The 25,482-nt window shown below is 44.7% G+C and overlaps 1 protein-coding gene across 1 annotated transcript in view; it reads left to right on the top strand.

Moving 5' to 3' along the window:
* LOC8028413 (atrial natriuretic peptide-converting enzyme) overlaps positions 1-25,482 on the top strand; it is an 82,461-nt gene that overhangs the window by 17,153 nt on the left and 39,826 nt on the right. The window contains exons 6-8 of the mRNA XM_040218232.2: positions 1,477-1,818; positions 11,697-11,804; positions 13,265-13,357. Coding sequence (XP_040074166.2) covers positions 1,477-1,818; positions 11,697-11,804; positions 13,265-13,357 — 543 coding nt within the window. The remainder of the gene's footprint in view (positions 1-1,476; positions 1,819-11,696; positions 11,805-13,264; positions 13,358-25,482) is intronic.

Below are 25,482 nucleotides of genomic sequence, written 5' to 3'. Positions count from 1 at the left end.
AGAAAATATCAACTAATTATACTGGGAATTGCAGACGTTTTACGTTCGGATGATTCATCGGTGTTCTTCGGTGTTTAGTCATTTGCTCCTCACCTATCCTAAAGATGGCAGTGATTGGCAACTAGTGAGCATGTGCTCTTATGAGAAAGTAAGCGCGCGAGCTCTATTCCTATCCTTTAAAAAAATGTCCCGCGCCTAGTCCCCCATGGAGCATGGAGATAGTCATTCACTGATGAATTTATGGAGTTGACTGAGAAAACTTCGCAAATGAGCCTTCCCGAAACTCAGGCTGACCTTTTTGTTCACTATCATCATCTGAGTGAGGCCACCAGTAAGGCATCAGTGCCTTACTGGCGGCCTTCTGCTGGCTGATGAAGGAAGATAAGAGTAATTTATTTGTATAAAAAACAGGTGCAGATGCGGCGGCACGCCGTGCAAAGCAGAGACCTTACAAGAGAGCACTTGCTAGACCGTACGCGTTCACACCATCCAAGCTGAAGACGCTCCCAAGTGGAGGATCACTCAAGATGACAGCGCGACGCACAAATTAGAATGCTGCGTCAGCGTTTTTTTTTTTTTTGACTCAATCAACCCTTTTGCACAAAGTCGACACCAAATGCCACTTGACTAAAGCAATTTTCTCATGGGGTTTATGGATTGACCCTTTGTATTGACTGGTTTATTCATTCATAACATCGAAACTAAAATTAATTGACAAATAACTAAGAGGTGGAGAACCCATTCGCACGTGACCTTGACGTACGAAAGTGACAGTGCCCGTCGAAAAACGTTTTCATGACCGCCATGAGTAGGGAAAACGCTAAACTGTTATATTCTTCCTCCAGATGGCGCTGAAGCTTGATAATGCCTAATTACGGGGTTACAGAAACTCTTTAACCCAAAAATGCGATTCGCGCTAGGGCACTTGCATGCAAATGTTCGGATGGCATATATATACATATATCAGGATTGTTTCTTTCCTTCATTATGTCAGTTCCCTCTGTGCCACAATAATGAGCTGTTCTCGGCGGCGGCGAGCGCTCTCCACATTGCCCGTGAGGGTTGATGCGGATCTGAGAGGTCACCGCATTCTCTGGAATAATGTTTAGACCTGAAAGAACCGACTGCGATCGATCCGACACTAAGCATGAAGCTTGACATGCTACTTGTCGCATCGCGGACCTAAGCCGAAACATATTCTCGGCTTCATCATTAGCCGAGCTCCCTCCGGACATTGCAGCGATTAGCGCTCCGATCGCTCCGCAGGAAGGCAACACTGGTTCAAGCCTGGCGACCGTTCAGTTACACTTATTACATTTCTCATACAGTCTGGGCGAGTGTCGTCATACTATGGCACACCTACCTCACGCCGTCTAACCATCTAACTTCTGTCTTTTTTAAGTACTGACTTGGTGTGAAAACGCCTCTCGAAAACAATAACAGCGATGACCTTGCTCGGTCGCCACGTGTTCCCAGAGCGGAGGCTGATGGCCGACCCCCTGGCGGAGTCCTGGACGCCCAAGCGGCAGTACCCGGGCTACCTGGCCGGACTGACAACGCAGCAGCCCGCGGTGATTCCCCCGCGCCTCTGCGAGCCGCTCTCCATTGACCACTGTCGCGGCCTGCCCTACAACCTGACCTCGTACCCGAACGCTGTCGGCCATAACGGCCCCAAGGAGGTCTACAGGGACCTGGTAGCCTACCGGCAGCTCGTGGACTCCGAGTGCTACCCGCTCGCTGCCGAGTTCGTCTGCCAATTGCTGCAGCCAGAGTGCGTTGACGACGAGATGCTGTTGCCCTGCAGGGATTTCTGCGAAGGTAGGCGCACTTTGAAGTTAACACGTACACAGCCCGATACTCTTAGCATTAACAATACAACTTCTTTCCAGTAAGCTTCTGCGCATGCGTACACCCTCTCCCCTGGCGTTGCATCCCGCTGTCGCCATTTTAGGAGGGTATCTTCCTGCACAACCAACAGATTCTGCACATATCTTTGCGCGTGTCTCTATTGACGATTTGTTTTTAGTATTGTTAGTACGGGGCACACAAAGCTATGAAACTGGATACAGCGGAACGATGCGAATGTGGTCTGACGGGCGGGAGCACGTTGGGCTGCCCTTCATTTGAAGATGGCAGAAAACACGCCAGACTGCGCTTGTTACTCGGGTTAGAAAAAGAGTCAATTGATCGCCATGTTTTTTTTTTGTTTTTTTTTTTGAACCGGCAAATTGAACCGGCAAGGAGCCTCTCACCTTCTGTTGCATCTGTAAAGGAGTGTGTGCGCATGCATTATACTAGCGAAGATATACACGGTGACAACTTTCTGTCGTTACACTGTTAAAGCGCACCTGTACTCCGTTTCATATTTGTGTACAACGTTGAGATTGTTGCTGCCACCTGTGTACGTCTTCATTTCGCGTTTATTTGCGCTCGCTCGCGCCAGTAACCTTGACAGCGTCGTACAACAAATGTGAAACGGAGCATAGTTCACTGTACCTTGAGAGCAGATGAAAGCTAGGCAGGCGCCATTTGGAAAATGCTGCAGCGTCCATAGCTGGAACTGCATACGACTCGCGATTAGCACTGTATAGCTGATGTGCACCAAGTGCCCAGAAAAGTAAATAAAAGAGACACCAAGGGATTGACGTAAGAGGCTTGCAACCTTTCCGGTTAGTCCGTGCCGAAGCGAGAAGTACAACGCGACAAAGAACCTGAAAGCGCTGTCTCACCGCTCATACAAAAGACACTTGATGACAAAAGTATCCATGGACACAGCTTGTTCCAGGCCTCATATCGTCGCGGCCTTGGTTACAAATTACAAACATATCTACAGGATGATGTGGGTCAGTCAGACGAACGCTGAGATATAGGAGCTGCCTTGAGCTCGCTGTGTTCGTTCTGTAGCTCATGCCACTTTTAGTTGTTCTTGCCAAGAAAAATAAATGCGACGGTAGAAATTGACGCTGCAAAAATACGTGGTGAGCAGCCAGGTCACTACAAGGGCGGCTTGTGTGACGTCGGTGCCGGCCTTAGAAACACTGCGCTCTCCTCTTCAGCTTCACTCGCACTTTTGGTGGAATATAGACTTGAGTACATAGTCTACACTATCGTGCCGATATATGCAATAACCCGCGAAATCTGTTAACACATAAATTTATATCTGTTCCACGATTGATAAACTGAGTTTTATCCCTAGTCTCGCGTAATTCATCGAGATGGGAACATAAAATTTATGGCGAATCGCTGGGCAATTATTGTGTTGCATACAAACGTTCTACCATCACAAACGTTTAGCGATACTCTGAGTTCCAAGTAAGCACGGCATCCAGCTTCGTGGCCACATTTACCAGGCTTCACTTATCAGTCTTCACGGAAGGCTGAGCACCTAGCCAAAGAACGTTTTACGTTAAAAAGAGATGGGCCACTCAATAGCCGAGATAGCCGGGATGTATCAAGCAGACGGTACAAGCTGTCAATCCAGTACTGAGGGGATGTGGCTTTCTGGTTTTGTCTTGCGATTCCCGGAGTTGGAAGTCACGTAGTTCTAGAACGGTTGGGATATAGTTACTTTAGGACAGCTCGCTGCATCGGCTGCGGTCATATCAGGAGTATTCACTGGCGGCCATAGCTGTGTGCGAGACTGCAGAGCGTTTCCTGGTGCCGAATTTTTTTCACATCGTGAATTCCACACCATCAGGATTGCCGGTCCCAGCAGCATATTAATGTCAGCTTGTACTGAGCACGCGCCCCAAACAGCGCGCTCAGACATGGCGTCCAGTGAAAAACCCCTTTACTCTTGAAAGTAAAAGGAAGGCGCACGACAGCGAGGCATTCCGTGTTGCATTACGTCCTCCATGCATCGTCTCAGACCCATTTTCTAGACGGCATGAAATCTCACAATTCTCCGGCAAAATCAATCTCGGCCGCACCCGGTGTCAAGCAAAGGGCGCTTGCCGTCTGCTTAACACCACATTCCGTCCCATACATACAAGAGACGGCCAAAGCTATTGGCGTCCGTGCACTCACGCAGCTCGAGCGCCGCTCAAAGCCGCACATGCGCGCTCTACATTTTTCTGAAATGCCATAGAAACCAATCTGGATTGGCTGGATCACTCTGGTTTGATAGAGAAGAAAACACAGGCGAGCTGGTTCATAGTAAACCTGGAACAGATGCACACAAAATAAAACAGAACAACCAAGTCTCCGTTCTCCTTCGTTGAGACTTGCTTGTTCTGTCCGTCTTTTTATCATTCCTCTGTCTCGCGTTTACTATGGCTGTTCGGAGAACTCGCTGCCGTTGCTCGCTGCATCATTTTGAAAGTGAAAGGGAAGCGCGAGGCGTTGAGATATATTGCGTAGTCAGGGCACCACTACGCAATACATGCATTGTCTCATCGTCTCACACAAGCCTGTGAACGACCTCCTTTTTTTCAACGGTATGTCACCCCACCTGAAAGGCGCCAACTCAAGAATGGGGCCCCAGCACGACGCCGAGCGTTTTTCGACGCCTTAACTGGACACGACTTCCAGTCGACCGCTCACGTAGCGCTCTTCTCCAATCTTGTCTACGTTCATTCTCACTGAGATGACATGAAAATTCCAATGCACAGGCTTCCATTATTCCAGGCGGAGTTATTCAAGCCCATTCTGTAGACGAAAGTACAATTCTGCAGACCTCTGACAAAACCAACCTCAACCGCACCCGGTGGGATGCAAACAGCGCGTGCCGCGCCCCATCTGCTTGGCACAACTTTCCGTGACTGTGAAGAGAAAGCTAGCGGCACTCGTACAGTCGAGCTTCTTGAGTGTCACTCAAAACTATACACGCGCGGTTTTCACTTCAGAAATACCCTACGGCTCAGCACACTAGCTCGCGTTGCAAACGAACAATAAATATGTGAAAGAAAACAAAGCTGAATGCTGGGCTAGTTGGTATTGGTCTTGCGTTGCCAAAGGCATGGTAGCGCTTTTTTGGACGACGACAAAAGAAAGAAAGACAAGACAGACACGAGCACTGAGTCTGTCTTGTCTTTCTTTCTTTTGTCCTCGTGCAAAAAAGCGCTACGATGCCTTTGGCAACCCAAGAAAAAAGAAAACAAGAATTACAAAAAAAAAAAAGCCAGAAGTAAACTATTATTAGCGTTTTGATAAGACGCTAAAGGTGGTGCACTATTTTTTTTTAACGTTTTGTTGCGCGGACGAGCAGATGCTGGAAGATGCTTCTATGCCGTTTCTATATTTATAATATCACGCTTCGAAAAGCAATCGTGCTTCGAAAAGCTATCAAAGCATCAGCCATATGCAAAAACGCTGAAGATCGCACCGGCCAGAAGCCCCGTTTACAAAAGTCTGGGCTGTGAAGATCGCACTGATCAGCATGCGTTCTTTCAAAGCTCAGCACGCACGTGTTCGTCGGTTTCGAAAGCTAGCAAAGCAGGCGCGTATTTAGAGGCGCTGAAAATGGCACCACGGTCAGAAGACCCCTTCTACATAACGATCGTGACTCGTGCATGATCGGACGCTACTCATTACTGAAGTCACTGGATCCTGGGAAAGTGGCGCCATTGCCTTCCCTGCCTGCGAGCCTGACCCAAACAGATACTAACCTATACACCTTTTTCACATGGGCGCAGCCATCTTGAATGTCGTCACTTCTGGTTTGCCTGCAAACAAATATAAGTTTAATCTCCCTACGCCGCTGGAAGGTGTTGACGAAAAATGCGTGATTGTCACACAGGCTTGTTCTGTCTCCCCTATATTTTGTTTCGCAAATTCCAGCTTGACATGTCTTGTCATATTTTCGTCCCGCGTACCAGATACGGGACCATGGGCGTACCAACCGGGGGGGGGGGGGGGGGGGGAGGGGGCACGGGGGACGCTCGCCCCCCCCCCCCCCCTTAGTTCTGCAGAGTGGAGGGGGGCAAGGCATGTGTTTTGCCCCCCCCCCCCCCCCCCCCCCCCTTAAACAGCCGCCACTGGGCAGGGCAAACACTGGCCGGCGGCGCCTAAAGGATACCAAGGGCACAGCCTCCCGGCCCGGGGGGGGGGGGGGGGGGGGGGTTCTGGTCTGGTTTTCCCACCCCACTCAGAAAGAAGTTGGTACGCCACTGTACGGAACCCACATAACTGGGAACGACAGGAAACGGAAAACGTCTATACATACGAGCAAAATCCCGTAAGGCAATTGGCTAATCGGATTCTGTTGCCATAGCAATCACCAGGTCGGTTTTCTAAGTCTGCGAAGCACCAAAAGGGTCGTTCTTAACCAATCGCACCATGACCTCTATGGAGTCTCATCGTACTGAAAGAGTTCCTCGCCAATATAAGCGTATTTGGCACTGTATATGCAATCATGCTGACCAGTCATGCTGGTCTCCTGGTATCTCTTACGTACAATGATAGTATTATCCTTGCATATTTCAAGACATGGAAATTGTTCTTCAATGCTGCCAAGGACCGACGCCGCACGTGATGCTGGTGCGAAGATGTGCGCTTGTTATTGCCGGTGCGTGAATAGAAAAATTAGAACATACAAAACATTCATTTATAAAGCAACCTGTCACCGCGGAGTTAAAATCGGCTCAACAAGAATGAAGAGGTCATAGAAAAACTGTTCATTCCATGAACCAAAATGGCGACCATACGGCGAAGCCTGACATTACTTTCCCAGGATCCAGTAACTTTAGTCGCAGCGTATTCGTCGGCACCAAACTCCATGCGACGAACAATCGATGAACGCTGGCGAAGTCGATACGTGATGTAAAGACGTCAGTTGCGTGGGCGACTCCATCTGCACGCAAATGACACACTTGCAAACGCTGAGAGCCTGAGTGCACAACCAACGCACAGCACCATGGGTAAATAGGCTGTCCACAAAATATGTGTGAATACTTCGAACCTGTTTTCAACTTGAGAGGCAAATCAGAGCCAGTTCTTTGCCTAAGCTCGTGCTCCGCGCCGGCCGCTGCCTCCGGCCGGTAGCGGCGGACGGCGGGCGAACGCAATCTAGCTCGCTTAGATCGGCAGCGAAAAGCCCCTGGCCCGAACCCACCCTGAGAGCCCGACCTGCAAGCAACCCTTCCGGAAAAGAAGATCTGCGCCATCTACGAGGAAAAAGCGGAAAATACACCGCGAATAAATTCCCCTTAAAAAATACTTTTATATATACTCTTAGTGTATTGCTTGTGCCAAGGGTAGGCGGCACGTAAAACATCTCATGCACAGTACACCTCCAGAAATGCATGCTTTGTTAGCCCCAGTAAGAAGCTAGCATCATACAAAAATAATGATTAGCATATTATGTTATACCCGAAACTCGTATTGTCATAATATCTCGAAAAAGAAAATCCTTGTACAGGTCCGCACCTGTAGATATAGTCCGCACCGCGTAAAAGTTTAACTTTTAAACTCGTCTAGTCCGCGGACTACATGGTACGAAAAATACTGTGGTCGTGCTTCTAGTGCTCAGCTCATAATCTTTTATTCTTCCGCATTTTAGAGCCGTAGTATATATAGTAACACTCACGTTCGCGAGTTGTGGTGTCTGGTGCAGGAAACTTTAATGCTTGCCTATGCAATGCGTGTCACATAGAGGTAAGCGGAATGCTTGAGTGCCGATTTCGTTTGTTTTCCACGTGCCGCTAAAAATGTAGACGTTGAATACTTTCAGTGGTGGAGTGTGAAGCTATGTGTCCTAGAAAACTCCATGAGAACGATTTTTGTTTCCTCTTAGCCAAAGAATGAAATGCGCGCCTGCACACCAGATGAAGAGGGAGGGAGGTTATAGGAGGGGGTACCCAAAAGTAACCGGAATGAATTTCTGGAGGGTGGGCCGTTTGTAGTACCAGCTTCCACCGCTAGCAGCGCTTAGCGGTATCCCTTCCTAGAGCCGTATATTGGGTGAGTCTGGGCATTGGGTGTAGAGGAGAAAAGTGAAGGGAGGAAAGCGCCGAAGAAGCGAGAGAGAAAGAAGGGAGCAAAGAGGAGACGACCGACATTTTGACGCAGCGCTGTCGGCGCGCCGAGCACTGTTGAGGCTACGCGTTGTCTGCTGCGGGCTTATTTCTTTTTCGCCTGAATAAAAGTTTGCTTTCAAACATAGGGAAACTTTATTCGTTAGCTCTTTAAGCCACCGAGGAATAACACTATATCATTTTGTTGCCAAAGCCTGCCAAATAAGAAGAGAAAACCGGAATTTTGATGTCGATCCCATGCATTCAGCTATGAATTCCGCCGGGCGAATGAATCGAAATGGCGGCCCTCCCCGCTCAGCTGGAAGCAGCCGGGAGGTCACGCGCATGCGTTCACGCCTCTCGCTCTGCGCCGCGGGTTGACTGGCTCATTCGGGAGGGAGGCGTTACGGCGACGAGATCACCCGAACTGGCCAAACTCTCCCCATATACAGCTCTGTCCCTTCCGAATCAGTTTGCCGACCGGCGTCATGTGATAATGTTCTTGCTACATGCCGTGAATATTTTCCCCAAGTGCTTTAAAATCATTTCTCGTTTTTTGAAATATCTGATTTGAAGGACCTTCACATTCACAACACGTTTCTTTTTCTAAACGTTTTTCATACGGGCGAAAAAAAAAACATTCACCTGGGTCAAGGTCTGGTAAATATAGAGCGGGTGGAAAAACGATGTTTTGCCATTTTTGTTAAATATTGTTGCACTGACAGGGCAGTCTGTGTTGCGACATTGTGGTGATGGAACCGCCACTCCCCCCTTTCCCACAAATCGGGGCGTTTCCGCCTAACTGAGTGGCGCAAGCGTCTTAAACCTACCTAGTAAAAAAATTGATTAAGTGTTTCACTAGGAGAAACATACTCGGAGTGAACAATGTACGAATTTTATAGATGTTTTCATTAGTTGAGGCGGTTGAGGGTTGGCCTGATCGAGGTGTATTTTCGATCAATAAATCACCGGCCTTGAAGGTAGAAAACTGCTCGTAGACCTGCGATTTCTTCATAGTATCTTCTTTTTAAGCTGTCTGAAGCATTGCAAGAGTCTCCGCTGCCGTTTTCTCTAGAATAAAACATAATTTATGGTCGCGCACTGTTCCTTCAAATCAGACACCAGATAAAAAACGAGGAATGACTTTGAAGCGCTTGGGGAATTGGGGGAAAATCAGAACATGCCGCTAAAACTTTAGCAGACGACGCCTATCGGCAAACTGACTCGGAAGGGGTGCCGCTAAGCGCGGCTAGCGGCAGAAGCTGGTAACACGAACGGCCCTTTTGGTTCCCCACTCATATGAGGTATCTGAATTTTTTTTAGATTGAACCCTCTTTAACGCTCAATAAAGGGAAATTAAAATCCTTTGATCTAGTTTTGCATGCTCCAAGGGGAGGGCCGGGGCTCATTCTGGTGTGGTTGAGAGAGATAGCTTAGGGAAATATAGTACTACGTAAAGAGCGGACACTTCCAAAGGCCCCAGCGGCCCAATTCAGTGTCAGCGAGCGCACCCAGCGGCCAGTATTGTCCCTAGTTGAGTGTTGAATGGATGGATGCACGCAGTAACCGATGGCCAGATGAATAAATAGACTCAAGGCGAATTCTGGCGGTATTTTTGAATCGGGCAGTAGCATGCGCCCTCCAGTTTAACGAATCAGTGTTATTGTAACTAGCATGGTTTTTGTTTAAAATATAATTGTTTTATAAGTATACCTTAATTGCACTGCAGAAAAAAAGTCATCCAGCGCTACATATAAGTCAAACTAACCGCAAACCGAAAAGGATATTTTCACATTTGTGCTTCAAAAGTGTTTATTTTTGTAACTATGAGAAGCGCAATAAACATCAACTCTGAAGACAAGGAGTGATGCATGCTATTCATATATTTCACAAAAAAGAATACACATGCAAAATTTATGAATAACGCGTCAACAGTGCAACACTTGGAAACAAAGTACTGTATTACAGCGAGACTTACAGCGGCAAATGCAATATGATGGAGGGCATTTAAAGAAATTACCGTCCAAGTTCCATGAAAGACGCTTGCACATATGACCATGTGACTAATACAGCAACAAAAGAAGAACAATCTGGCCCAGTGGCTTCTAAATTCAGTGACCGAATGCAAATGTCCGTCAACAAAAAAAAACTACAGTCACCATACTTCTTACGCATACAGTATACCATGGCCGCAATGGAAGAATGACTAGAAACCCGCACGAGACAACAAGCCGCGGAACCAACGCAACCCACACAACGAGGCAAGAGACACAGACCAAGCAGCCCAAGTATCCGCCCTCCATCGAGTCCACGATTCCGAAGCCAACCGTTGCGCCGCAGCCATAGCCACAGCCTTTGAAGTAGTTTTTGAAAGTTTTCGAAGTTCGTAATAATTTTAAAAGTTTACTCTATGCAACAAAGTTATTTATTAATATTATATGTCTGAGAAATGTTCAGTATAAGTGGCACTGTTGCCCCTACTAACGGCCAGTAGAGTCCCTAACTCCTGGGCCACGGCTTGAGTGGCCACTCTTTCTTAGTACTATATTTCTCTATGGAGAAAGCGCTTTTATATCGCATTCGCTGCGCCAAAACGAGAGGGGAAAACTGCTGATGGTTTTATGCAGGCCATCGCCTTAAGCATAACAACGCATACTTGACAAGAAAAGGAAGAAAAAGAGAAAAAAAAATGTAATAGAAAAGAGAAATAAAAATTAAGAAAAGGAAAGAATGCATTCCGGGAATGCTTTTGCAGAGAGTTAAATGATGCAAAAAAGCTTCCTAGATAACTGCGAATGCACAGTGCCGAAGCTCCACTGAACATACAATACAAGTAATACAATTTGGTACTTTTTTTTTTACATTTTACACCTTAATTCCCGCAAAACCCAAGATGGTGTGTGCGTGGGACGCCCGCATAAAGGGAAAAAGTAATCTAATGAGAAAAAATGTTGGATGTTCAACGAAAATAGTATGTTGCTAATGTTTTTGTTCAAAGAAAAACACATTAGTTTAGTAGTGTTTCACATTGTTGCCATTGTTTGTAGCGACCAAAGCATGAAAACGGGTGGCACCTATTCCTGCGTATACTAAAGATTTGGTGGAACCAAATCTAACTCCATCGGCGCTGTGTTTCATCCGCTGAGAAATACAGTTTATTAAAGTTCCCTTAAGTTAACTTTTTCCTGTAGGTTGTTTCCCCTTTTTCATTATTAACTTTGTTTTTCGTAATTATAAGGGTTCTAGAAGATTTTATCTTACGCATCTCTTCGGGCAAATCATTGAATGTATTTGGCACATCATATCTTCTGTTGGCTCTCCGTATTTCGTATTAATAAAGGGTTCAAAGTACTTTCTTTGTATTTGGTCTTAAAACGTTCTAATAAGTTGAGTTATGTGTCCATGTTTTTTGTAAATGCCTTATAATTGTCATTTATCGTCTGAAATGCCATGTATCACCTGAAAAACGATCACGTTAAGGTTTTTAGCTTTATCCAAGTCGAACTATAGCCCAGCAACACAGTCGACGTAACTGAAAATATGCGCAATTTTGTTTCATATTTGTGCAATGAAAACTGAGCACCAAATATCAGATACCAGATCTATTCAAAGGCCTTTCGTGCGTGACTTACATTTTCAGTAAGAAAACGTTAGAGTGTATATACTTTGAAAAATGCGAAGGTAAAGAAGCAATGTGTAGTAGACAGCCACTGATAGCTAGTGCTTCACGTGGTTCTTTTACAGAATTTTGGTCCGCGTGCAGAAAGCTACTGCCGAAGTCATTGAGTGGAAAAATCGACTGCAGTAACTATCCGCAATACGACGGCAACGGCAGCTGCCGCAACAAACCAGGTGAGTTGAGTGCAGCAAAACTAGCATATTAGAAAGGCCTCCAATCCCGTTAAAAACCGCTTCACACGGTGCTGTTTTTTAGGACGTATGTGGGACATAGCATATGTAAGTCATTATTATCATCATAGTCATGATTAGCGCTTATAATAATGATGACTATGTCCATGCCACGTTCCACAAGCATTTTTACAAAAAAAGAAAATTCGCACCCAGTATCGCGCGAAAACACATGCATGAAAATCAATCCAAAAAAGAACCGAAAATTGGAACTTAAAAGAATAGGTTCAGACCATTCTTCCAAATTCGACCAGAAGAGGGTATTTGAGATGCAGAAATTCCCAATATATACAGGATGTCTCAAGGAGCGGCCAGGCTCTTGAAATCGACCGCAAAATTCAGTTTCTTCACCTATCGCGATACGATTTTCTGCAGCGTTGCCCACAGGGGGTGCACTTTTTTTTGTAAAATTTACAAAGAGCGCACTTACATAAGGAATAAGTAAAGAAAGAAAAAGGCTTCACTGCTATGGAAACCCAGCGAAGTCACCGGTCTTCAAACAATAGGGCGCCCTATTGATTAAAGACCGGTGGCTTGGCTGGGTTTCCATAGAAGTTAAGCCTTTTTCTTTCTTTACTTTTTCCTCCGGTAAGTTCGCTCTTTGAAAATGTCACAGAAAAAGTGCACCATCTCTGGGCAACGCTGCACTAAATCGAAGCACGATAGGTTAAGAAACTGAATTTTGCGGTCGATTTCAAGAGCCTGGCCGCTCTTTGAGATACCCGATATTTTACCGAGGCCACATTTGGAAGTTACATGCACTAAATACACTGGTTTTTCGAAAATAACGTGAAGCGTTTTTTTTTGTTGTTGTTTTTTTCATAAAGCGATTTTTGTGCCAATTTCCTACGGTTTTTCGCACATGTGCACCAGCATTTAGGGCTACAACATAGGAGCGAAAAACAATTATTGTAAGGGCAGCAGCAAGCGATGCTTACGTTTGCGGGTGCCTTTGAAATTTTCGTAACATTTTAGCCAATTTGTTTTTTTTTTACAGTGACGAAGAAAAGAGTTTGTCATTATTATGCAGTCTTGTTTGTGTTAGTCCATTTGGAAATGCTGCCTATTTCTCTGGCAACGTCCTTTTGCTGAAATTAACTCACTCCGACGTTTAATCAAATAAAATTGAATGCCGTAGAACTGTCTGCTCAATAGGTGGTATTTTCTGGCCGCCATCGCTAACCCTCTTGCTGTTGAGAGCGTGAATGCGGTGTATCAACGCTTCCGCCACACGCATTTCACGCCATCGGGATTAGTAGGCGATAAATAAAGTCCGTTCCGAGGTTCCGAGCATGCGCAGTGATCGAGTTCAGCTGTGGCTTCCAGTGAATACGCACCTACAGAGGTCGGTCCCAATGAAACGGGATGTCAACCACTTTGCTTCCGGTCCAATCCTATCCTAGGGTGCGCCAACGAGCTGAAGGCAAGGGGAAAGACTGTGAGGGTGTGCGACGGCGTAGTGGACTGTCCAGACTTTTCCGACGAGACATCTTGCGGTGAGTAAAGATCAGAACTGCATGCCAAGATACATTCAGATATCCGTGACTGCTTGTCAGTTACCATTGCAACTTCAACACCGGATTAAAACGCAGTGAAACAATGCAGTACCGTGCTTTTAGTAGAGTAGATGTTTGGGCTAGTTGGTTTTGGAACTTGGAATACATTTTAGCGCTCAAAACACAAGGACACAAATACGAGAATCAGACACCACAATGCGCTACTAACAACCGATTTTATTACATGAAACGCCACTTATATCGTCAAAGCTAAAAGTGTGTTCCGTTGTTTTCTTAGTGCAAGGTTCGGGCGAGGCACAGGGAAAAAAACTGTGAGGGAGATAGTCGAGGCAGATGAGATTAACAAGGGTGGGGCAGCATGCGTCAGCGTGACCTCAATTGATCTACATGACAAGGAACGTACCTTCTTCAATGACGCGGCATGGCATCGGATTGGCTAGTGATGGGGCGATATGAGAAACACGTATGGTATATAAGTTACGTTTCATGTAATAAAATCAGTTCTTAGTAGCGCACTGTGGTGTCCGATTCTCGTCTTTGTCCTTGTGTTTTAAGCACTAAAATGTATTCCGTGCTTTTAGCCATGTCAAAATAAACGAAACTTTGTAAGTATTTCTATATTATATTATGGGACTCTTTCTTTTTGTCAAAGGTGCTGTTGTTTTGTTTTGCTTTTACCCTAGTCTCGGGATATTTTTCTAATTAGGGACATTTTACTCCAGAGACGAAAACGATCACAGTCAACGTGTTCCTTCCCATGCTGATATACTCCGTTCACCGCTAAGCTGCTAGGGCGATGGAGGCCACCTGCCTACGTGATCCTTGGAATGGTCATCAGTAGATTTTTCACCCCTTGATTACGCTCCCGCCATGCAGAGAGACAGTTGACTGATAAAGGGCAGGGGGTTCGCCGAGCGCCTTACTTCCACCGTTTTGTCCGGTTAGGCCCCAGTGAAAAATCTTCTATATATAATACATTTTTGTCCAATAAACGTATATGATCAAATACGATTATATAAGAGGATAGAAGAACCTTATAAGAACATATATGACTATATAAGCAGTTATAAGAAACTGATAAGAAGTTTCTTATTACTTCTTACAGAATCTTATATTCTTCTCATATGTTCGAATAAGGTTCTATATGATCTATTTGATCGTATGCGTTTATTGGACAAATACATTTCTTATACATATAAGATTTTTTACTAGGGGGGCTCGTTGCACCAACAACGGCGTAACGCAAATCTGAGCTGAGCCAGAAACCTAAGCTGAGTTTCGGTTTTGTTCTGTTGCAACAAAATCGTTTATGGCTAAACCTTTTACTAAGCCACGCATAACGTAAGTACCCAACATTGGGTGCTTTGCTTTTTATGTATTTTTTTTTAAATCATGATTTAAAACATGAAGAATTTGCGACGGTCGACGCCGACGCGGAGGAATAAAGTGGTTGTAGAAAGTGTTTTAGGCTACAACATCGTGAAAGTCTCGACAAAATGACTTTCGATAATGACAAGGATGTAATGTTATCACGTGAAGTGTTTATCAACCACTGTTTTTACGTTAGCTCTCCACTCGAGTGCGTGTTAGCCCTAACTTTGGAAGGTACGCAACTGTGGCTTTCACGTCACTCTGCCCGTTAGCTTTTTCCTGTCAACGTGCGTTCTCGTCTGTATTTATTTTCGCATATCTTTAACGTATTGCTATTGAGAATCGTGTTTATCTTTACTTTCAACGAGTATCCTTCATTCGGATCGATGCGTTGAATAGCGGCACTTTATGATCTCGGCGATCAGCTGAAGTTCGACACTTCTGTCTTTTCTATCGCACTATGGCAAACGACTCGTTTAAATAATAAAACAATGAAAAAAAGCAATTCGTTTCGTTTTTAGAGCTTTGGAGAAATCTTCAGTGAAGTTTCCTTGTCTCGAGAGTAGAATCTTAGTTTCGGAAATCTGGTAATCGGGCCTTGTAGAGACACTTTGCTTACATGTTTCCTTTGTGGCGACGACAAATCATAACGACTACGATGCAAGATTCGTTCATCACTGTAACGAGGCCGGCTGCGGCGGGTGGTGCGAAGAGATGATCGTTATCGTCGACAAGATGTGATGAACTAGTGGGAGTTTTAGTACTTCAAAGACCGCCGCCGTCTATTTGTTCAGCTATATGATAACAGCCTTACCCTTAGTGAACTCCATATCTAACTGTTATCATTTTGCGAACAAGCTTCTGTTTGTTTTCTATCAGCAGGAATGAAACCAAAAACAGTTCTGGGCGACCTCTGGGTGCTCATAAATTGTCAGTGTGCACGATCAAGGGATTTACCGGTGGTATTGCTTTGATGTATAGATAGCTACTGTTGTTCCCTTCACCAAGGCAAAATATACCTAGTTCCATTACTATTAAGACATTTCAATGTGTATTTTGTGTGGTTGATTGCAAACACATTCCTATGTAGTCGCCAATAATAAAATATGTTAAGCTCATTTGCGTTATGGGGGGGGGGGGGGGGGGGGGCTACTTTTATCATTGTGCAGAAAATGTTGGGCCACCAGCTGTTCATACACAGATTTCTGGCACGGTGCCAGGGTCAATGAATGGCAGCATTGTTTTTAAGTCAGATGTTGAAGCAATCAGGTGTCAGGAAAGTGGTCTTTTTCTGGTAGAGGAAGGCTTCGCTAGTTCACACGACATCATCACACTAGTTGCGGCACTAGAGTCAATTGCCAAAAGTAGGTAAGACAGGGCTGATATTTGCATCTTCATGCTGGTGGTTTCAGAACCCCTTGAACAGCTGCATGCTGTGACCACAGCATATGCCTTAAGGTTTTCTTCAACATCCCTTCACCAATGCACTCTTATTTAGTATGCTTAGATGCTATCTGTATGAGAGAAGAAGCACATAGACAACTCCACCCCATGGAGGGTAGAAGGGTGTACAGAAATGCTGTTTTCCTGACTTGAAGTTCAGCCCGAGGGCTGAACACATTCCGGCATTGTGGCCACAGCAGTTCTCCATGACATGGTGCTTAAACTGGTCGAAGGAGAACTCCCTGTGGATCTGGAGTTGGTAAGGCATTGGCGTGTTTTCCCAGCTGTCCTAGCCGGACAGGCGCCTCGCATGCAGTGATAAGAGCGGCACTAAGATCATTTTCATCACCTATGTGCTTGCGACAAGTCTGAGTGCTCCTAGGCAGTGTTTGAAAATGCTGGTAGGGCATCATAAGCAACACCATCCTTTGACAAGTTTCCTGGTCGACAAGTGAATAATCTACTTTGTAGAGACTCATCTTTACCGTTATGTATTTCACTCTTACCTTTTTTTAGTAGTAAATTTTGCTGTACTCATGTGTAAAGGGGCAGTTTCTACAGATATAGCCTCCCACAATTAATTTGTGGAAGTAGCGTGGCGCCTGATTTCCATGGGTGTCACTGTCCCTGACCTGAAAAGGGTTCGCATAAATTGAACAACACAAAGCTTATTATGGTTTCTGAAAAATTTGCTAACTGCTAGACCAGAAGCACCATTTAGGCTAGTTGTCTCATATTTTCAGATAAAGAGAGACACGCTTAGCATCTTGCCGCCCCTGCCAGTACTTAAAAGTGCCGCCTCCTCCCTCCTCCTATGGTAATATGAACACATACGCACATATTTTGTCACTCCGGCTCTAGGTAATCTTTGGAGGGGGTTACCAATAGCCAGTTCCGTAATACCTATTATGAGGTCAAAGTTACAACGGCTTTTGATGCCGTCAAACAATGTCAAGTGCAGATGTTCAGACTTGATTGTAAGCAGGTAAGTTTTGACGCGCTTCAAGCATGAGGATCGTTTGACAGCTCATTGCCCTACAGGCGGGAAGAAGAACACAACCACAAATCATCCAGGATGAAGTCACAATGTTCTTGAAGTCTAGTCCTATCCGTATCTTCTACTCGTCACTAGTCAGTGTCTCCGTTCTCTGGTATTTTCCGAGCCTCGTGTTCCTTCGAATATTTGGAGTTTCATATACTATATGAATCACATACTTGCCTAAAGTCCCTCTCCAAAATTTCCCGCCTCCCCCCCCCCCCTTTACACCAAACTCTGCTGCCCTAGGCAGCTGCCTACTCTGTCTATTTGTAAGTTTGTGACTGCAGATGGGGACTTCAAAGGAATAACAAAAAGCAACATTGATGGAGCACTGATTGTCAACGTTGTCAGTGCTTACTTTGGTTATATTTTGTATTTCACATATTTCTGACATTGTTATTCTGGGTGGTTCTCATTTGAACCCTTTCGCATTTCTACCTTCTCGTTTTTACCTTCTCATTTCAACCCAGCGCAAAACAACTTTCGCGTTTCTCCCTTTCTCGTTTAAACCGTTCTCAAAACAAACTTTCGGGTTTGGACCCTTCGCAAAACGACTTTTCTCATTTTAACCTTTCTCATTTCAAATTTTCTCAAAACATACTTTCTGGTTTTGAGCATTGTCAGAAAGACTTTTCTTATTTTAACCTCTCATTTCGAACCCAAATTAATCCAACATCATTATCTCGCAATCTTTCTGCGGTATTTACGGCGAATTCGGGTAATTAATTGCCTTTGAGCCCTCGCCTGTGGCACCGGCGACCAAAAACGCGCCAGCGGCGCATCACGCGACCCTCTCCACCCGAATGCAAAGCACAATGAACTGGCGTTTTTATTTGACTGGGTCGCGAGTGAGCTCTGTTAACTTCTTCGATCATTCTATGGTACCATGAGCATGCTGCATACGCCAACAACATAAACTACGACTCTTTGAGATGTGTGTAAACAGAAGCGGCTACACAAAACTTTTCAAAATATTGGCATTACCACAGTCCGTACAGCTGACAGAATATTAAAATATAAAATCAATGAAGGGGCAGATGTATAAATCAGTGTGGTGCTGCCCGCACGCGCGTCAAATTTCAATAAACTTCTTTTGGATTTTCGATTAACTGTTGCCACGGAGGCTTGCCAGCGTCGCTTTCCATATTCTGTTTACTGTTAGTAGAGAGTTTTTGTAGATCGTTCCAATGACTCCGATAACGATACCCGATACTGCGCCACCGCCTCCCTTGCGCATGCATAGTATCGTTATCGGGGCTATTGGGGGTTTCGGAATGATCTACTAAAACTCTCTGGTACCTTTATTGGAATCCTCAGTCTTCTCATTGCACCCACCCTCCTTGAAATTGTAATGCGTGTTGAAGCTTCAAACTGCATCACTCTGCATACTTCTTTTTCAGCGGTGTAATAACTTGTTATTACATAGTTGTAAAATAAAGTGATGTATGATGCAGCCCGTGTCTGAGAGCAAACGTACCTTGCTCATGCTGGATAAATTCTTCCAAAAATGTTGACTTTCTTTGAAGCATAAATTATATTTCTCTTCGTTGTTTTCGCTATCTTGTCACAGAGCACAAAAAGGTGCCTGTTCGATGGCTTCATTTTCCACTCGAACCCGCTATTTGCCGCCTCAGCGAGCATTGTTTCGTTTGGTTCCCTATCCCGATCCGGATGTGACGATACTGGATACAGACTGGCAGACAAGCTGGCCGAGCTCTTGGAGCTCGGGAAAACTTCTGCTGGTAAATAGCCGGTACACGCCTGAGAAGCGCAACCCGAAAAGCTTGCACCCGCCAGCCTTTGACCACGTGAACGCCCTTACCGAAGATATGGGAAAACTTTTTTTCAGGGAAAATGAACACCCGAATGGGCCATTACAAGCAATAACACACGACTAGCACAATGATCCATCCGCTCCACACGACGACATCTTACGACATACAGCGACAGAAGAGAAATGAAGTGCCGAATCTGCGCTAGCACTTTTGAAACCACGTCACCATGTGACCACGTAGCTACGTCAACAGACTCGGGGTGGCACGCAGGCATAAGGGAAATTGTTTCATGTGCTATGCAAGAGATGGTGCCGCTTCGCTTCATCTTCAACCTTCATCCTTAACTGTTTTTCCTTTCTCTATACCTCACTACGGTGTTCAAATGACAACGGGTTCAAATGAGAAAGGGTTGAAACGCGAAAGGTTAAAATGCGAAGGGCGTTTTGCGAATGGGTTCAGACGAGAAGGGTTCAAATGAGAATGGGTTCAAATGAGACGGGTATAAATAAGAAAGGGTCGAAACGCGAAAGGTTAAAACGAGAAGGGCGTTTTGCGAATGGGTTCAAATGAGAAGGGTTCAAATAAGAATGGGTTGTTTCGAGATACACCCCTTTGAGACAGGTTTTCTCAAAAAGGACTACTTTTCAAGTATTTGACATTGTACCAGGACGTGCTCGAGGGCGTTGCGTTCTATATTCCGCTTTTAGTTGGAAACTCTGTTGCCCTCAAAAACATCTTTGGCGAGGCGCGGGTGGCCGAATTTCAAAAGATGAACGAATGCTTCAAAATGGCTGCGCCATCCCCAATTTGAGACCGGTTTGCTCAAAAAGGACACCTTTTCAAGTATTTTTCATTGTACCACGACTTGCTCGAGCGCTTTGCATTTCATATTCCGCTTTTAGTTGGAAACTCTGTTGTCCTCAAAAACTTCTTTGGCGAGGCGCGGGTGCCCGAATTTCAAAAGATGAACGAATGCTTCAAAATGGCTGCGCCATCCTCAATTTGAGACCGGTTTGCTCGAAAAGGACAACTTTTCAAGTATTTTTCATTTTACCAGGACTTGCTCGAGCACTTTGCATTTCATATTCCGCTTTTAGTTGGAAACTCTGTTGTCCTCAAAAACGTCTTTGGCGAGGCGCGGGTGCCCGAATTTCAAAAGATGAACGAATGCTTCAAAATGGCTGCGCCATCCTCAATTTGAGACCGGTTTGCTCGAAAAGGACAACTTTTCAAGTATTTTTCATTTTACCAGGACTTGCTCGAGCACTTTGCATTTCATATTCCGCTTTTAGTTGGAAACTCTGTTGTCCTCAAAAACGTCTTTGGCGAGGCGCGGGTGCCCGAATTTCAAAAGATGAACGAATGCTTCAAAATGGCTGCGCCATCCTCAATTTGAGACCGGTTTGCTCGAAAAGGACAACTTTTCAAGTATTTTTCATTTTACCAGGACTTGCTCGAGCACTTTGCATTTCATATTCCGCTTTTAGTTGGAAACTCTGTTGTCCTCAAAAACTTCTTTGGCGAGGCGCGGGTGCCCGAATTTCAAAAGATGAACGAATGCTTCAAAATGGCTGCGCCATCCTCAATTTGAGACCGGTTTGCTCGAAAAGGACAACTTTTCAAGTATTTTTCATTTTACCAGGACTTGCTCGAGCACTTTGCATTTCATATTCCGCTTTTAGTTGGAAACTCTGTTGTCCTCAAAAACTTCTTTGGCGAGGCGCGGGTGCCCGAATTTCAAAAGATGAACGAATGCTTCAAAATGGCTGCGCCATCCTCAATTTGAGACCGGTTTGCTCGAAAAGGACAACTTTTCAAGTATTTTTCATTTTACCAGGACTTGCTCGAGCACTTTGCATTTCATATTCCGCTTTTAGTTGGAAACTCTGTTGTCCTCAAAAACGTCTTTGGCGAGGCGCGGGTGCCCGAATTTCAAAAGATGAACGAATGCTTCAAAATGGCTGCGCCATCCTCAATTTGAGACCGGTTTGCTCGAAAAGGACAACTTTTCAAGTATTTTTCATTTTACCAGGACTTGCTCGAGCACTTTGCATTTCATATTCCGCTTTTAGTTGGAAACTCTGTTGTCCTCAAAAACGTCTTTGGCGAGGCGCGGGTGCCCGAATTTCAAAAGATGAACGAATGCTTCAAAATGGCTGCGCCATCCTCAATTTGAGACCGGTTTGCTCGAAAAGGACAACTTTTCAAGTATTTTTCATTTTACCAGGACTTGCTCGAGCACTTTGCATTTCATATTCCGCTTTTAGTTGGAAACTCTGTTGTCCTCAAAAACGTCTTTGGCGAGGCGCGGGTGCCCGAATTTCAAAAGATGAACGAATGCTTCAAAATGGCTGCGCCATCCTCAATTTGAGACCGGTTTGCTCGAAAAGGACAACTTTTCAAGTATTTTTCATTTTACCAGGACTTGCTCGAGCACTTTGCATTTCATATTCCGCTTTTAGTTGGAAACTCTGTTGTCCTCAAAAACTTCTTTGGCGAGGCGCGGGTGCCCGAATTTCAAAAGATGAACGAATGCTTCAAAATGGCTGCGCCATCCTCAATTTGAGACCGGTTTGCTCGAAAAGGACAACTTTTCAAGTATTTTTCATTTTACCAGGACTTGCTCGAGCACTTTGCATTTCATATTCCGCTTTTAGTTGGAAACTCTGTTGTCCTCAAAAACTTCTTTGGCGAGGCGCGGGTGCCCGAATTTCAAAAGATGAACGAATGCTTCAAAATGGCTGCGCCATCCTCAATTTGAGACCGGTTTGCTCGAAAAGGACAACTTTTCAAGTATTTTTCATTTTACCAGGACTTGCTCGAGCACTTTGCATTTCATATTCCGCTTTTAGTTGGAAACTCTGTTGTCCTCAAAAACGTCTTTGGCGAGGCGCGGGTGCCCGAATTTCAAAAGATGAACGAATGCTTCAAAATGGCTGCGCCATCCTCAATTTGAGACCGGTTTGCTCGAAAAGGACAACTTTTCAAGTATTTTTCATTTTACCAGGACTTGCTCGAGCACTTTGCATTTCATATTCCGCTTTTAGTTGGAAACTCTGTTGCCCTCAAAAACATCTTTGGCGAGGCGCGGGTGGCCGAATTTCAAAAGATGAACGAATGCTTCAAAATGGCTGCGCCATCCCCAATTTGAGACCGGTTTGCTCAAAAAGGACACCTTTTCAAGTATTTTTCATTGTACCACGACTTGCTCGAGCGCTTTGCATTTCATATTCCGCTTTTAGTTGGAAACTCTGTTGTCCTCAAAAACTTCTTTGGCGAGGCGCGGGTGCCCGAATTTCAAAAGATGAACGAATGCTTCAAAATGGCTGCGCCATCCTCAATTTGAGACCGGTTTGCTCGAAAAGGACAACTTTTCAAGTATTTTTCATTTTACCAGGACTTGCTCGAGCACTTTGCATTTCATATTCCGCTTTTAGTTGGAAACTCTGTTGTCCTCAAAAACGTCTTTGGCGAGGCGCGGGTGCCCGAATTTCAAAAGATGAACGAATGCTTCAAAATGGCTGCGCCATCCTCAATTTGAGACCGGTTTGCTCGAAAAGGACAACTTTTCAAGTATTTTTCATTTTACCAGGACTTGCTCGAGCACTTTGCATTTCATATTCCGCTTTTAGTTGGAAACTCTGTTGTCCTCAAAAACGTCTTTGGCGAGGCGCGGGTGCCCGAATTTCAAAAGATGAACGAATGCTTCAAAATGGCTGCGCCATCCTCAATTTGAGACCGGTTTGCTCGAAAAGGACAACTTTTCAAGTATTTTTCATTTTACCAGGACTTGCTCGAGCACTTTGCATTTCATATTCCGCTTTTAGTTGGAAACTCTGTTGTCCTCAAAAACTTCTTTGGCGAGGCGCGGGTGCCCGAATTTCAAAAGATGAACGAATGCTTCAAAATGGCTGCGCCATCCTCAATTTGAGACCGGTTTGCTCGAAAAGGACAACTTTTCAAGTATTTTTCATTTTACCAGGACTTGCTCGAGCACTTTGCATTTCATATTCCGCTTTTAGTTGGAAACTCTGTTGTCCTCAAAAACTTCTTTGGCGAGGCGCGGGTGCCCGAATTTCAAAAGATGAACGAATGCTTCAAAATGGCTGCGCCATCCTCAATTTGAGACCGGTTTGCTCGAAAAGGACAACTTTTCAAGTATTTTTCATTTTACCAGGACTTGCTCGAGCACTTTGCATTTCATATTCCGCTTTTAGTTGGAAACTCTGTTGTCCTCAAAAACGTCTTTGGCGAGGCGCGGGTGCCCGAATTTCAAAAGATGAACGAATGCTTCAAAATGGCTGCGCCATCCTCAATTTGAGACCGGTTTGCTCGAAAAGGACAACTTTTCAAGTATTTTTCATTTTACCAGGACTTGCTCGAGCACTTTGCATTTCATATTCCGCTTTTAGTTGGAAACTCTGTTGTCCTCAAAAACTTCTTTGGCGAGGCGCGGGTGCCCGAATTTCAAAAGATGAACGAATGCTTCAAAATGGCTGCGCCATCCTCAATTTGAGACCGGTTTGCTCGAAAAGGACAACTTTTCAAGTATTTTTCATTTTACCAGGACTTGCTCGAGCACTTTGCATTTCATATTCCGCTTTTAGTTGGAAACTCTGTTGTCCTCAAAAACGTCTTTGGCGAGGCGCGGGTGCCCGAATTTCAAAAGATGAACGAATGCTTCAAAATGGCTGCGCCATCCCCAATTTGAGACCGGTTTGCTCAAAAAAGACACCTTTTCAAGTATTTTTCATTGTACCAGGACTTTCTCGAGCGCTTTGCATTTCATATTCCGCTTTGAGTTGGAAACTTTGTTGTCCTCAAAAACTTCTTTGGCGAAGCGCGGGTGCCCGAATTTCAAAAGATGAACGAATGCTTTAAAATGGCTGCGCCATCCCCAATTTGAGACCGGTTTGCTCAAAAAGGACACCTTTTCAATTATTTTTCATTGTACCAGGACTTGCTCGAGCGCTTTGCATTTCATATTCCGCCTTTAGTTGGAAACTCTGTTGTCCTCAAAAACTTCTTTGGCCAAGCGGGTGCTCGAATTTCAAAAGGTGAACGAATGCTTCAAAATGGCTGCGCCATCCCCAATTTGAGACCGGTTTGCTCGAAAAGGACAACTTTTCAAGTATTCTTCATTGTACCAGGACTTGCTCGAGCGCTTTGCATTGTATATTCCGCTTTTAGTTGGAAACTCTGTTGTCCTCAAAAACTTCTTTGGCGAGGCGCAGGTGCCCGAATTTCAAAAGATGAACGAATGCGTAAAATCGGCCGAACCATCCGCACTTTAAGTCAAGTTTTCTCAAGAGGGAGGTTTTTTAAAGTATTTGCCACAGTACCAGGATATACTGGAGGGCTTACCCTCTATATTCCGCCTTTAGTTGGGGACTGGGTTGCCATCGAAAAATTATCTGGCGAAGCGCGCGTGACGAAATTTCAAAACATGAACGAATGCGCAAAAACGGCCGAATCATCCCCACTTTAAAAATGATGCTGTGGAAAAAACGCATAAAGAATTATGGCCTGAAATGCATAAGCTGACAATCCATCCTCAGATACGCCGTGTACGGAATCAACCATTAATATTAACATACGTATCATGCCCTGTACTCACTCACAACACAGTTATCTCTGAAGGTACCTAACTATATCGCACCCCAAGTTCCCTATAAGAAATATAGGAATGCGTGCGATGACTTCTGCGGGATTGTTTGAAAGTCCCGATGTTCTTCTTTTGATCGAAGTATCGCCATGAAAGGGTGGGGGAGAATGTTACAGTTACTAGTATGTTGCAAGCTCAAGACACTTGTTATCTCAATTTTTTTTTATCTGAAGTTACTGTTTTTTGTTTGTTCTTTACTCCGCACACATTCCGCTTCAGCGGGAATTCGCGCACGGCCTAAAAGTTAAAGGTTATTACGCCACGCGGGAACAGATAATTGAATTGAAATCGTCTGACGCAAATTTTTGGCCATGTTTCACTGACCAAGACAACAGGGTTCAGTGAATTAAAATACGCCTTAAAGCTATGATTTTCTGAACCCAAATAGCTTCTTTGATCTGTCACCCTTTTTGTTGAAGTTATTAGACTAAAACACACAGTAAATGGATATTCTCTAGTTCATGAAGATAATTTCTATAAATGCGGACAAGGACATAAAGAGGTTGCAGAAAAAACTGCTTTAATTTTTGTGTATTCTCTCGACTATATGGTTACCAAACGACTCGGGTTTGAGTTATCGAGTTGGGGATCCCAAGTCTGCTCAAACCGCTCACCATGGTTGTAGTTTTCAGGATATTGGCGTACTGTGCAGATATAAAGTAGACTGGTAATCTGTGCCTGAGGAGAGACGCATGGAATAAAAAATTACAGGGCTGCAAATTGATGGTGGAGGCAAATTTGTAGAAACCAAAGGGGTAATTATTTATGAATGCGATAGAATGTATCGTTGCACACCGCCAAATTTAGCGGG

This window comes from Ixodes scapularis, unplaced genomic scaffold (genome assembly GCF_016920785.2).
Source record: "Ixodes scapularis isolate PalLabHiFi unplaced genomic scaffold, ASM1692078v2 PGA_scaffold9__187_contigs__length_104089568, whole genome shotgun sequence".
In the NCBI taxonomy this organism is placed as follows: domain Eukaryota; kingdom Metazoa; phylum Arthropoda; class Arachnida; order Ixodida; family Ixodidae; genus Ixodes; species Ixodes scapularis.
The sequence above is the reverse complement of the archived record's forward strand: the minus strand, read 5'-3'. Positions and strand labels throughout refer to the sequence as shown.